The sequence below is a fragment of the Coturnix japonica genome, chromosome 1 (genome assembly GCF_001577835.2).
Source record: "Coturnix japonica isolate 7356 chromosome 1, Coturnix japonica 2.1, whole genome shotgun sequence".
Taxonomy (NCBI): domain Eukaryota; kingdom Metazoa; phylum Chordata; class Aves; order Galliformes; family Phasianidae; genus Coturnix; species Coturnix japonica.
This window is the reverse complement of record NC_029516.1, coordinates 5,317,462-5,330,797: the sequence shown is the minus strand read 5'-3', so window position 1 is coordinate 5,330,797 and position 13,336 is coordinate 5,317,462. Positions and strand designations below refer to the sequence as shown.

General features: G+C 40.1%; 1 protein-coding gene across 19 annotated transcripts in view; it reads right to left on the bottom strand.

The window, feature by feature from the left end:
• Positions 1 to 13,336, bottom strand: part of CELF2 (CUGBP Elav-like family member 2) — a 552,930-nt gene that overhangs the window by 9,678 nt on the left and 529,916 nt on the right. For 13 of the 19 annotated variants that reach the window (XM_032441981.1, XM_032441939.1, XM_032441915.1 and 10 more), the window contains 2 exons: positions 7,796 to 7,993; positions 4,297 to 4,440 (listed from right to left, as the gene is read on the bottom strand). In XM_032441981.1, coding sequence (XP_032297872.1) covers positions 4,297 to 4,440; positions 7,796 to 7,993 — 342 coding nt within the window. The remainder of the gene's footprint in view (positions 1 to 4,296; positions 4,441 to 7,795; positions 7,994 to 13,336) is intronic. The other 6 variants (XM_015867832.2, XM_015867993.2, XM_032441977.1 and 3 more) reach the window with 1 other exon arrangement.

Sequence of the window (13,336 nt, the reverse complement as noted above, 5' to 3'; positions counted from 1 at the left end):
CATCCCTTCGCTCTGTTAAAGTATGTCTCCCATACACTTTGTTTTCAATACTAACACAGAAGCTTCTCAGCTGCTCTCTTCTATCAGCTTTCTTCATTTGTGCTTAGTGCCTGCATCCTTTTCTGATTTAAAACCTCTTTTTATCATCATTTTAACCTGCTCTTTTATGGCTCTTACTTACCTCACACCACTGCCCTCTTTCTTCTTCAGTGTCAGATACACTTTCCTCATTGTAAAGAAAAGAACCCCTCTTAACAAGTGATTTTGTCCCTGTCTGCCCTCCCTCCTTCACAGACCTTCCCTCTAGTTCACCTTAAATCACCTTCACCAAACTATTTACTTACATCTCTCCTCTAACAATTCAGGTTCACTTCTGGTCATTCCACTCAAAAAACACTTCTCACTTAAATCTCTACAAATCCTCTCCTGGCCAAAGTCAGTACAGTTGCTTCATGTGGTTCATTAGTCATCAACTTAAGAGATAATAAATGTTCCTTGATACCTTCCTTGGTTCTAGTAACTGGTCACTTCCTCACTTTCTTCCCTTGATCATTCCCTTTTAATATCATTGCCATATCCTGAAGAGCTTAATCGCTTTCTTTCTTTCCCCTGCCTTCTTCTAGGAGATCTTATCTATCCACACGACTCCACTCACTGCCTTAGCACTGCACTCTCTTGTCTAATTCCATCAGCTCAGAGACCTCAGTCTAAGCTCTAGAATTTCCTTAGGGACAGAAGAGATAGCTACTATGAGTTGAAAGGCAGCTGTAGCACCTTCCAGGCAGATATTCCATAACCAAGGTGTAGTAGCTCTTACCTTCCTTGACAGTTCAGCAGTTTCCTGCACAGCCTTCCTGACCTTCACATTGCTCCCTTAAGAGCAACAGGAATGGTCTTCAGCTACAAAATTCCCATTACCTTAGTTCCTTTTTATCTTAGCTAGTCTTAGTGACCTAAAAGTTAAGCAACTGATCTAAACCAGTCATCAGGTGGCATCTACGAATGGTGAATAAAGAAAAGTAAGTACACCCAGAGGCGGCTTTTCTGCTCACCATTCATGCCACAAAATGAGACGCTCCCCTTCTGACAGAAGAACAATAAGCTCAGCCTATGCTTACCTTCCAGAGGGATGTAATAAGTCACTTCATTCAGTGTCTCTTTAATAGTTTCCTTGACACAGCCACAAATTCAAATATACATCCTCTGTGCTGTACCAATGGAATCAGCCTTTATCATTCAGTTGTTATTCTGATTCACAATTTGTCTCTATACATAGAATGCTATATCTACATTAACCCGTAACACTTTCATCTTGTCCCTTATCATCAGCCTTCACTTCTAAAGCTCGTGGAGGAGTCTGGCATTCTCTCCTTTTATTTATCTGTTTCTGATTGCAACCGTTTATCATTTTCTTTTTTGTCTGAAGCTTAAATTGCAGGTTAGGTGGGGATTATGTTCCTTACCAATTTTCAAAGCACATGTCACAATGATTCTGATTTTTGTTTTAAATCTCTTGGTACCTCTGTAACCAGGATAAATATTTTTAATCACTGGAGTAGCAATTTTGCTGTTTGGCAGACTGCATTTACACGTGGATGTCACTGGATCCCTTCTCCCCTGCCTTTTACATTTTCTCATTTCTGGTATTGTAAGATTTATGAAAAATGAGAGAGAAGCCTGGAGAGTGAAACCCTTTGTCTGCAGAATCAACTGCAGCTCATGAGAGCTCACAGAAGAGTACTTTCAGGGATAGAGGGACTGTCCTGTCATCCTCATCACCATTTAATGTCTTGAGCATTCATCTGAGCTGGACAAGAAAGCAAATAATACCAAAGCTCATTTTCTGCAAAGAAAAGTAATTTTTCATTTTGTGAGGCAGTGTTACATAAAAGCTTATCATTCTGGATCACTACCCCGAGATTCACTTGGAATGTACCTTCCCTTTCCAATTCCACTGATAAGTGGATGGCCTTGGACAATCTTTTCACCATTCTAGTGTTCAGTCTGTCCTCATCTGTAATTTGACTTCCAAAAAAGCCCCAACCGTACCAGCCAAACAAAAAAGAATCAAACCCAAACTGTACTATGAGCAATGGTCATTACAAGTCAGAAACAGGTAATTCAGATGCAATATTGTCCTGGTTTTCGGCTTGGGGTACAAAGAGAGAGAAAATAAAAGAGCTTCTGAAATACATATATGGAGCTGAAACAACAAAGAGATGAGGTGAATCTTGCTTAGTAAAACTGGGACAATGCAGACAGAGATAAATATGCTAAACTCGCAGGATTAATTCTGGCCCGTGATTAGCAGCATCACACAGGTAGTCACCTACTCAATCTGAACATCTCAACTTCCTCTGCCAGCACAGTACTTTTTGCTTTTAAAGCAGAACTTTCTCACTGGTGGCAGAATATCTGGGGAAGGAAGAATGAGAAATTGCTATGTTAGTGAAACCTGACGAATGCCAAAAAGACAGAGGACCGCTCCATCCATTGGGTGTTGACCCCTCTGTTTTCCCTCAAACAAGATTGCCTCAGTTCATCATTCTAAGTTAGGTAATTGTGTCCCATAAATCCAGACGAATGTGTAGGTAGGTAATCAAACAGTAAAAAGAAACTCACAAAAAGCTAGTGTGGGAAGCAAGTTGATGAATTGAGCTGCCTGCTCAAACTAATCTACATTTTTTCATTAGTGATCACAATTGCTGCGTTTCGATTAACACAGCTTGATTTGACATTTCATCAAGATTCGTGGAGACCTCAACAATGATTTTGTCACCCCAACATACTAACTGAACTGGTTCCAGATCAATAGGGAGTCATTTTCAATTCCACTTTTAAATTTGCTACAGCCTCAGGGACTGCTTTAACCCACTGCAGAAATACGCTGGACTATATTAGTCCAAATCTGAACAATTTTTGGTAAAGCATAAACAGGGACCAAAAAATATGTGGGAAAATGCAGAAAGAATGTTGCACCCTTTCTCTAATGTGAGTTAACTTTCAAGGTGTACTAAGGATTTGTCTTTTGGTGAAAAACACTCAGATCGTGGTATGACTTGAATTCCAGTGCAGTAGGTATTTCTGAGTAGTGTGATAAATGCTGCTTTTGTTTGGGTACTGCGTGTTTAGATAAATTCATCTCCTTCCAAAATGGTTTGAAGTCCAACAGCTGTTCCTGAATGGCTCTTGTGTAGACAAAACCTTTGACAGACACATTTTAATAGAACATAGATAGAAAAATGTAACGATAGGAAAGTTAAGGAACATGTATTATGGTTAACTGGGAAACCTGAAAATTAAGGGATGGTGCTGTGAAAAGAGCAATTGGTGCCAGTACAAAGGAGTTTTTGAACCTAAAAGGACTAATTTATCATACATAAAGCCATTTTTCTATGTTCTGGGAAAGAGCCGTCAGTATTTTGGGTCAAACCTTCACACATTTATTTTTCAGATATTCTGTCCTCCTCCATCCCCTCCTCATGCCTCGCATTGTGATCACAGTTATTAGACTACAATCTAACAGATTACCACTTGCTAACGTTCTGTTTTCAGGATTCAAGTCACTATAACTGGTGCACCTATGTCATTCAAAGAACATCAGCCTACCTGACTAACCTTAGAATTTGTTTTATAACAACAAACACATCACCTTCTCCTCTGCTGAAATCTAGCTTTCTGGTAGCTCAGAGCATTCCTTGGGAAACCTGACACTGATTAGTCAGTGTTGCCTTCATCCCTTCCCTAGGGTAAGGGGATATGCTACCTTCCATAGTGCACTGGCACCTGCCCGAAGCAGTTAAAGCAGCATATCTAGACATCTACTGTATGTAAAGTGTTCTGAACTACAAGTGCAAGCCATCCAAGCACTAATTGCACAATCTTGTACTTAATTCAGAAGAAAGAAATTCCTGTAATGTAGAAGTAATGGGTTAAACATAGAGCATTCTTAAGTGGCTCAGCTATACAATAGAGAATAATTAGTTATCCATAATAAGGCAGCTTAATAGTATACTAAATGACATTCCCCCACATAGGGTGTAATTAGTTTCATGTACTTGACACATTTATGCGAGATGTCAGACTGGAAGATTATTATTGTTTTTTCACATCCAGTTTTTAGTTAGAACTAGTTTGCCTGTGCATCCTTCCACTCACTTGAGGATTAAGAGTCCATTATTTTGGGAATGAGATTCCAGTATGACATTTCTCACACTGCTGTTAATTTTCTTTCCTGACCCCTTTTCAGCACAGTGCATGTGCTTCTTACTATTAAATTTATTAAATTTGACATACCAAAGCACTTGCTCAGATTGGTCTGTTTGTCAATGAAGACTTTAGCAGAGATAACATTTCCAAAAGGCATGAACATCTGCAGAATGTCCTGGTCTCCAAATTCCTGGGGGAGGTGGTAAATAAAGAGGTTTGCCCCTTCTGGACCTTTAGGAAAACAAACAAACAAACAAGTACGAAAATGGCTATTACAAGAGCTAGATTTAATCTGTTTTTCCATAGTACTTACTGAAGGTGATGGTCAGAAAGCATTTCACTTTCCAACTCTGAAGGAAGAAAAGTAAGTAGATCATCAAAGGAATAGAGCTGAAATGGAGCTCTTTAGAGCATCCTATCTTGCAAAGTGTTCACTTGATACCTCTACTACAAAAGAAGTTAAACTGCAGACTCTTTCTTCAATTTACTCGAGTGTCTTTCAGTAAAATTAGGGTTAGGAAAGCAGGTACACAATGTATTTACTCTCTCACAATTCTCCCAGATCTGCACAAAGAGCCCTCTGCTGCCTCAAACACCTACATGGGTTTGTTGGTTTAATTCTCAGTAGCAGGAATTTAGGGAAACACAGTGAGCAGAGCTCAGATTGGTGCATCGCAGATTTAACCAAAAATGGTAGGAAGTTGGTGGGGGTGGAAACAGAAAGGGTAAGACACAGGAAACCTTTGACTTGGAAATCAGGGAAGTCAGAGAGGGAAAGATACTAAGAACTAAAGAGCTTGGCCTTTTTTAAAATACAAATATTCTTGAGAAAGCTCTGCTTCCTGGAAAAAACTCTGTAAAATAATTGTTTTTAAGAAGTGCAATCTGAAGTTGCTGGGTTGAGATTAAAGTGGCTTTAGACAAATGGAATGTGAAAAGAAAGGTACAAGCTTGAAGGTGCTTTGAATATTTTTCTTATAGCCTAAGTCTGAGATAAATACTATCGATGCTATTGGTTTAAGCATCCCCCCTAGCAATTATAGTGTTATTTTTTATTTATCCTCAGCTCAGTTTCTGTTTTATAGTCATATACTGGGAATGAGCCATTAATGTGACCTATGATGGAACCAGACACGTGACCTTCCCACACAAACTCTGGGAGCACAAGGGAACAAACATTTCTGATAAAAACATGTATAAAGTAACTCACTTAAATGTTCCCTTGCTTAATGGAGCCTAGGGGTGTATATGAAGGGTTGTCTGTGGTTTCGGGATTGGAGTTGGAAGCACAACCACATTCATGGAGTACCTTTTGCAGCAGTCACAAAGACCCACCTCTCATAACAGAAGAACCAGGCTGCTGCCCTCTGTCTGCCTGAAGGAAAAGGCTGCAGTGTTTGCCCAACATGGGGTACAAATGGCTTATTAAAAATGTTTTTAGAAAGAAAAAAAGAAAATGGTCTTGGTGGTGAGAGAAAAGATGGAAAAAGAATTTCACCTGCAGCTTATTTCTTCTGACACAAAGTAAAATATCATTAAAAAAAAAAAGACATTTTTTAAACAATACTATTTAAAAATACTACTATTTCTTTTTCTTTTAAATAACAAGCAGAACTTATTCAACAATGGTTTACAGCATGTGCAGGAGGCAGTTCACTCTGCTTCAGCACTGAGTGCTGATACTGTGTTTTGCTTTGGTATTTTGTTATCCTTGACCACTCTTCACCATGCCATGGGAAATCATGGTAAGAAGTAAAACAGAGTTGTCAGTATACAAAGATGGAATTTATTCACTTTAGCTTAACTCCTTACTTACAGAACGAAGACACAACAAAACAGGCTGTGTTTTTAAAAATACACTGCCAATTCAAAAAGAAAAAACAAGACTACAGTTGATAGCTCGTATACTGATGAAAACAAATAGAAGAAAATCCAGCTGTCCTTCAGTAAGTATCTTAGAATGACACCAGATAAACAATTTCTGGTGTCAGTTGACTGTCACCGACTAAAGTGAGTGAGATGAAGGACAAGAACAGAGAACACAACAAAATTTGGAAAAAAAAAACCAAAAACCAACCAAACAAACAAAAAACCAAAAAACCCAACTTTCATTTACTACAGTCCAAGCTTTTAGCAGTAAATGAAACAACAAATTTAGAGGAAATATGCATTTTTAACTCCACAGTGTCCTCATATAACAACCAGCTGTGGGAATGCCAAATTTATCTTCCTAGGAAACACCACATCCCATAACAGTGCAAGATACAATATTAAAAGAGGATAAAAATCTTTCTCTTGAGGATATTACAGTGGGTTTATTTCCAAAGCTTATCTCTGGCAAGAGCAGTAGTGGGAGCACAGATACAATCTTAGAAAGCATGCAATATTTTCCTGTTCTTCTAGAATTAGCTGGAATTTAGGATGAGAGGAGGGGAAGCAATGAAAACAGAATCAAAACCCCAAAATGAGTGCAAGAGAATGGAAGAGGGGAAAAGGGTAACCTCATTTTACTAAAAATTTATTAATTAGTATTTATTTATTCTTAGCAGCAAACTCCCGAGGTTTGTTTTGCTCTACTGGTGCGGGGAGAGGGGCAATCACTCCCTTAAGTTGCATCCTTGCAAAACCCAGATTTAAGCTAAGAACCACTCAGAGCAAAGCCAGTTCATGTCATTGACTGAGAAAACTTAAACATCATCAGATTAAATCCATTATCATGGAAAATGGAAACCAGCCCAGAGTGTGAGTGAGGGTCACCTGTAAAGGGATGAATTTTGCTACTGATGCCTTTTTATGCAGTGGCATTTTTAGAGCAGAACTGTCAGTAAGGTATAGCTGGAAGAAGAGATGGTAGAAAAGAGAGTTGCAGAGAGACTGAAAAAATGAAAAACACTAAATCAGGGCAGGAGAAAGTGTTAACTTCAAAGACAAGGCTATCTGAGATCTTTTGTTGAGCCACTGTGAGAAAATACACCCAAGACATGACTGTTTCAGAGTCACAGAACCATAGAAACATAGAATAACTTAGGTTGGAAGAGACCTTAAAGATCATCTAGTTCCAACCCCGTGCCATGGGCTGGTTGCCCCCCACCAGCTCAGGCTTCTCAGGGCCACATCCAACCTTGCCTTGAATGCCTCCAGGGATGGGGCATCCACAGCCTGTCTGCAGCACAGCCTGTTACAGCACCTCACCACTCTCAGTTCCCCCTTGTCCTGTCACTCTCAGATTGTGTAAAAAGCTGGTCTCCCTTCTGTTTAGATGTTCCCTGGAAGGCCACAAAGAGGTCTCCACTGAGCTTCCTTATCTTGTCTTCAAAGGAGAGATGCTCCAGACCTCTGAGCATCCTCGTGGCCTCCTCTGGACCCAATCCAACAGCTTCATGTGTTTCTTGTGTTTGGGGCCCCATCAGTCCATATGAGGCCTCATGAGGGTAAAGTAGAGGGGGACATTCCCCTCCCTCTTCCTGTTGGCCTCCCTGCATCCTCTGTTAATGCAGCCTGGGATATTGTTGGCCTTCTGGGTCTTCCAGGAAATACCGCATGCTTGTTGGAGCATGGCTTATCCTAAAATGGGGCAGATGCTTACCTTCCTTCTGGCTGCCCGCGGCGCTTTGCTGCTGCAACAAGCTCTGGCTGTATAAGGTGGGCAGCGCAGCGGCAGCGTACTGCTGGATTCCTGAGTAGGCCTGGGTGAGCGCGTCCATTGTGCCGGCTGTACCATTCGTCAAGCCTGTTGCGCCGAGTCCTCCGTTCAGGGCCGCCATACCTGAGAGCATTTGAGCAACTTTACAAAAAACCCAACAATAGAGAAAAGAAATTGCACTTGTTCATTAGTGCTTTCCGAAAGTTGTTGGTAATATACTGACACTGACAAAGACGGCAGTGCATGCAGCTCGGCGTGGCACCAAATGAAACTGAAAACAAAGAAACACGACTTTGGCATCAGGATCACTTCAGCACAATGGTTGCACAGTCAAACGGACTTACATGCAGCCTGCTACTGGCAAGTACTACAGGTCTGTGCTCCCCAAACCCTTTCTGCCCATCATCCTCAACCTCCAACTTTCTTGGGATGTCCAAGAGCAGGACCCACTCATCCTCCATCTTCATGAGCTGGCCACATGGGAAAAAGCATTCTGGGAGAAAACCCGCTCTCTCTGAACTGGTCTTTATCAAGAGGAGGTGACCATATTGTACCAAGGATGCTTTGCTCATGCAGAATCAGTATAGAACCCTGATTCACAACATTTTGAAACAACTATCCACACAACTCTAGGCTTTCTCTCTTGGATTTGCAGTCAGAAGATGGATGGTGATGCTTTGCATTTCAATCTTTCTCCCACACCTACTCCTCTATGGGCAGAATGGATGAACAGCAGCTCATCTGTAGTGACTACAAGTGCTTTACCCAAACCAAGAATCTTTTACAGAGAAACAATGGTGTTTGGTTCTAGCAGTGTGTTTCTTTACTCCTCACTGGAAGCAGAACAACTTATTATTTTTTTTTTTCTTCAACACGATTCCACATCCTGATAAATAACAGAATAATTTCACCAGGATGTCTGCCAAGAAAGAAATTTCAGACAGGATTGTGCATAAAGTGACACCCCTCATCCATGCAAACAGCACAGTCTGCAAAAGAACTCTGACTAACTCCTGGACTACAGCCTCTTTTCAATACTTCCGTGCATTGTCATGGCTCTGAGATGAGCCACAACGAAGTTAACAACGTTAACATTTATTTTACACAGAAATTCCAGAAAAAGCTATTTTTCCCCTTTGTCAGTCAAATGGGTAGCAAGATTCAGAAACCTCCTCATCGCCTTGACTTCTGTCAAATAGAGAGTAAGTGCTCAGCAAGTCTGAGAGTCCACCTTCTGTGTGTGACTAACTACTCTGCACCCTCCGTTTCTTAGGAGAACGCTTCACAAACAACTTATTAGGGCTTAATCAGGCCCCTCAAGGAACACAGTCACCAGAAAAATGGGGCACTTGGAACCACGACCAATAATTTCTTAGTCATTGACTGCATACAGTCTTTGTTGGCAAAATGATGGGTGGAGGTAATTGGTGGAGTTGTACTGGGACCCAAAAATAGGAATATTGAAAAGGAAAAGAGGGCTTAACTTCAGAGCAACAATAAAGGGCTTCTATGTAAATGGGAGCAAAGTAAGGAAATTAAGCAGAAGACACTTTATAGTGAATGAAAAATGAAATCTATTACATTAGGAAACAATCTTCTTCAAGGAAAGTGGTATAAACCTTATCACATGTAATTTGGAGATAGAAAAAATACTGGAGGGAATTATTCTGAATTGACAGAGGAGGATAAAGATGCTGACCCACTAGTTTTCTTCCTTCTCTTATGTAGATTCAAAAAGTGTATTCCTACAAGTCTCTGATAATCAGGACAATTGTTCAAGTGGCACCTTTCTGGCTCCACCAGAGTCTGTGCCAATTAAGAGAATTGTACTGCATAAATTATACCTTTTGATATTACTGTAATTTGTGTGACTAAACACTTGACAGAGATGTGATATTCCTAGCTTTGCTTAATAAAATGTCTTGCACTTTGAAGATTTCTCTTTCCCCTCCACCACACTTCAGAGCATTGCTGTATCCTGATAGGAGATACAGTCTGCCACTACGAAGAAAAATCTGCCAGAGCAGGGCCAACTATATCTTATATAATGGTTCCAGATGTAAAACAAAACCTGCAAACCAATATAGTTTAAGAAGTCTAAAATACAGGATATTATGAAAATGAAAGTTCAAACTAATAATAGTGATAAAGCAATAATTTGATTCTGAGCCTGACTTTAACTTACTCCGATGATTCTATACTTAATTTGTGTCAAGGCTTGCTTGTGTACACACAGCACTGATTGAAGTAAAGTCTCTTGATAAAAAAGAAAAAAACAAAACAACTTGTATCTCTCCCTTTATTATAGTGTTGAAATAACTTGATAATAGCAGAAGCATTAGGATAACATGTTATCTTTTGTGAGTCATCAGCCTATTAGACTAACATGCTTTGTGTTGCTGTGGGCAGCATCCTCCCCCTTCTTTCACCCAGAATCAATAGCCCCTACACACCAAATGATTTCAGATCAGCCAGCAGATAGCTCCTACTCAGCACACTGCTTCTGGGAAGGGCAGTTCTACCACTACCACAGTCTAAATATGCCTCCCTCCTCAGCAAAGCAAATCTGCACAAAGGTCTCTGATTTTTTTCTCTTCTCCCCTTTCAAATGTTATGAGATCTTCAAGGTCCAGCTGCAGTTACATATTTCTGCCATCTCTCTGTTATATCTACCAATGCACCTCAGACTGATATTAAACTCTAGTCTTTTCCTCACTTCTGTGAAATAATCATTTCAAGTCTCTCATCCATAGCATTCTACTTTTCTGAGCCGCATAACACAGAAATGACAATGCCTGGCAAGTCCAAAGATCTCTCAAAGTGCCTTCCAAGCACCTTCAAATCTATCACAAATAATTTTACCTCCAATTTACAGATGTAAATATGGGGATAGAAAGGCTAACTGTCCTTGTTTCACATACAAATATTTAGTCATAGCTGTCCTGTGTGCTGAATTTATGGTCTTCTTTCTTGATTATTTAAATTTATTTGTCTCAAAGGAGACAGCCTAATGTGTTGTCATTTTTAGTTGTTTCAAGCAGAAGAAAAGATGATTGGGTGAATCACCAAATGTACAAGGGCTGCTCCAAACGTAATGTCCCCTGTTTTATTATGTTGGCCCATGACATCAGAGGCAGATTTTGGTGGTACTGCAATAGAGGATGAACCTTCCCACCAATATTCCACTACGTCATGTAGCTGTGTGACAGATGGCAGCAGAGGGGCAGTCTGACAAAATAATGTCTGACGCAGAAGTGTGTATGAAGCAAAGGTGTGGAAGTGAATCCCTCTGTGCAGAAAAAAATGGCACTTACTGACATTCATTGACTTGCTGAATGTTTATGGAGACCAACCAGTGGATGTGAGCACAGTGAGGCAGTGGGTGATATATTTCAGCAGTGGTGAGAGTAACATTAAAGACAAGCCACGGTCTGGATGTCCAAGCACAGTTGTCACACTGCAAAATGAAGAGCATCTCCATCAGTTCATCTGCATGAACTGGCTGTGGTGTTGACAATGTTGAAATATAGGGCTCTGTAACTGAGAATTTCCTCTATCAAATAGTGTGATTGTGCTTTCTGTATCTGTTGTAGTTTCTATGGAAATAGATGATAGATAGGAGGCATTACTTTTGGAGCAATCCATGTATGCACAACTGCTGCAGAACCCTTGGAGACATCTGACTCACCATACTCCACTTTTACAACCTCAGATATGTTTCTACAATACTTCTCTCTACAACGTGAGCACTACCAGTTTCCAGAGCTCAGTCTGATTTCCCCAGACCCAGCCAGGATCCAGACTTAGCCTAGAAGATATTTTTCCAGTGAATATTACACACGTGGACATGGTTTTAACAGAAGAACATCTCCTTCAAAACATATGTGTAAATGAATGTGCAAGATCAGTGCAACCTTCTGATTCTTTCTGGGTTTATGCTCAGCTTGACTGGTGCTTTGGTCATTCTCATTAATTCTCCAGCTGAAAGCATATCATTTAATTCCAACTTTTCTGCATAATTATTTCAGGAACCTTCACAACAAAACAATGTTTTGCTCTTGAACACAGCATATTGTGAAACATCAAACCCACTGTGCTCTGGGTTTCTTGAAGACAGAATGTGAAAAACAGGATCAGAAATGGTCACTACGAAATGCACTGGCTTACCATTAAAATAGACAGGGGAGGTTGTTAGCACTGGGACAGTGTTTTGCTATCATCAGTGTTGCAAGAAACTGAAACTGATAATCTGTGTTCTCCTGAAAGGAACACATGCCACAACACAGCATATGAGGAAAATGATTCTCCTCTTTATATCTCTCTCACATTTTTTATGTATTTATATATTTATGTATATAAATAGACAGACATACCCACATACATTTTTTTATGTACGAGTGCTATAAACATAGAAATATTCTAGTCACGTACATGTTCTGTAATCCATGAAGATTTGGGACTGAAGCCATTGTTGTTATGAGTCTATGGAAGCAATGGTGGCTTCTAACAAGCTAGAATTTAGTACCTGAAATTAATACTTCAAACGGCACATGCAGGTAAATTCGCACACACAACACCTGAAAATTCTTGTCGAGAAAATGTCAATTCTTATCTTCCAGCCTTGCAATAAGTGTTAAAAGTAACACAACAGAAGGATTTCCATGTGCAGTCAAGAGCTCATTGGTGATTCATTCCTGCTCAGTGTTGATGAAGGGAATGTTATCTTGGAGTGCTCCAGTGTGTATTTGTGGGAGGGAAGCAGTGTGATGTTATATGCTGCTCTTGATATTGTGACCTCTTGAAAACGATGGAAAGCACAATGAATGCTTATCAGGGAAAGGACATTTAATGTTTTCTTACTTATGACTGTGTAATTCTCTTATTAAGAGAGCTCATAAGAGGAGATAAATTAGCTTTTCATGCATGCCATTGTTAGTGGCTTGTTTTAATAGTAAGTTAGAATAAGAAAAAAAGCTAGCTTTGGCATTCTGGGACCTAATATGCATACTTTTCTTCAATTGTTCTGAAGTCATCTTTGCTATAAGGTTGTTTGTGTGAAATATGCATGTCCTTGCCAGAAGCAAGATCTGTTTTACACAAGGCCCCATGCAATCACTCATCATTGCTACATGGACAGCCATTAGCCCCCTTCCTTCCCAGCTCCCAACAATGACAACCAGAGATCACAGAACAAAAGGACTGGGTGAGCAGCCAAATAACAGTAACAAAAAGGACATCATGCAGAGCATCAGAGTGAGCAAGTGATACTGAGGAGGACATCCATTCCTGGGGGCACATTATGATGGGTCATGGACTGTCAATGACTAAGAAGATTCCTTGCATTGCTGAAGGAAATGCAAGGAACAACAGCAACTAAAAAAAGGGAGGGGGAAATGCAGCTGAACCAATTTCTTCCATTTCAGGCAAAGGTGAAGTTGTCATAACAGATACAATGAAAAAATTCTTCTTAGGGAAAAAAGTTGA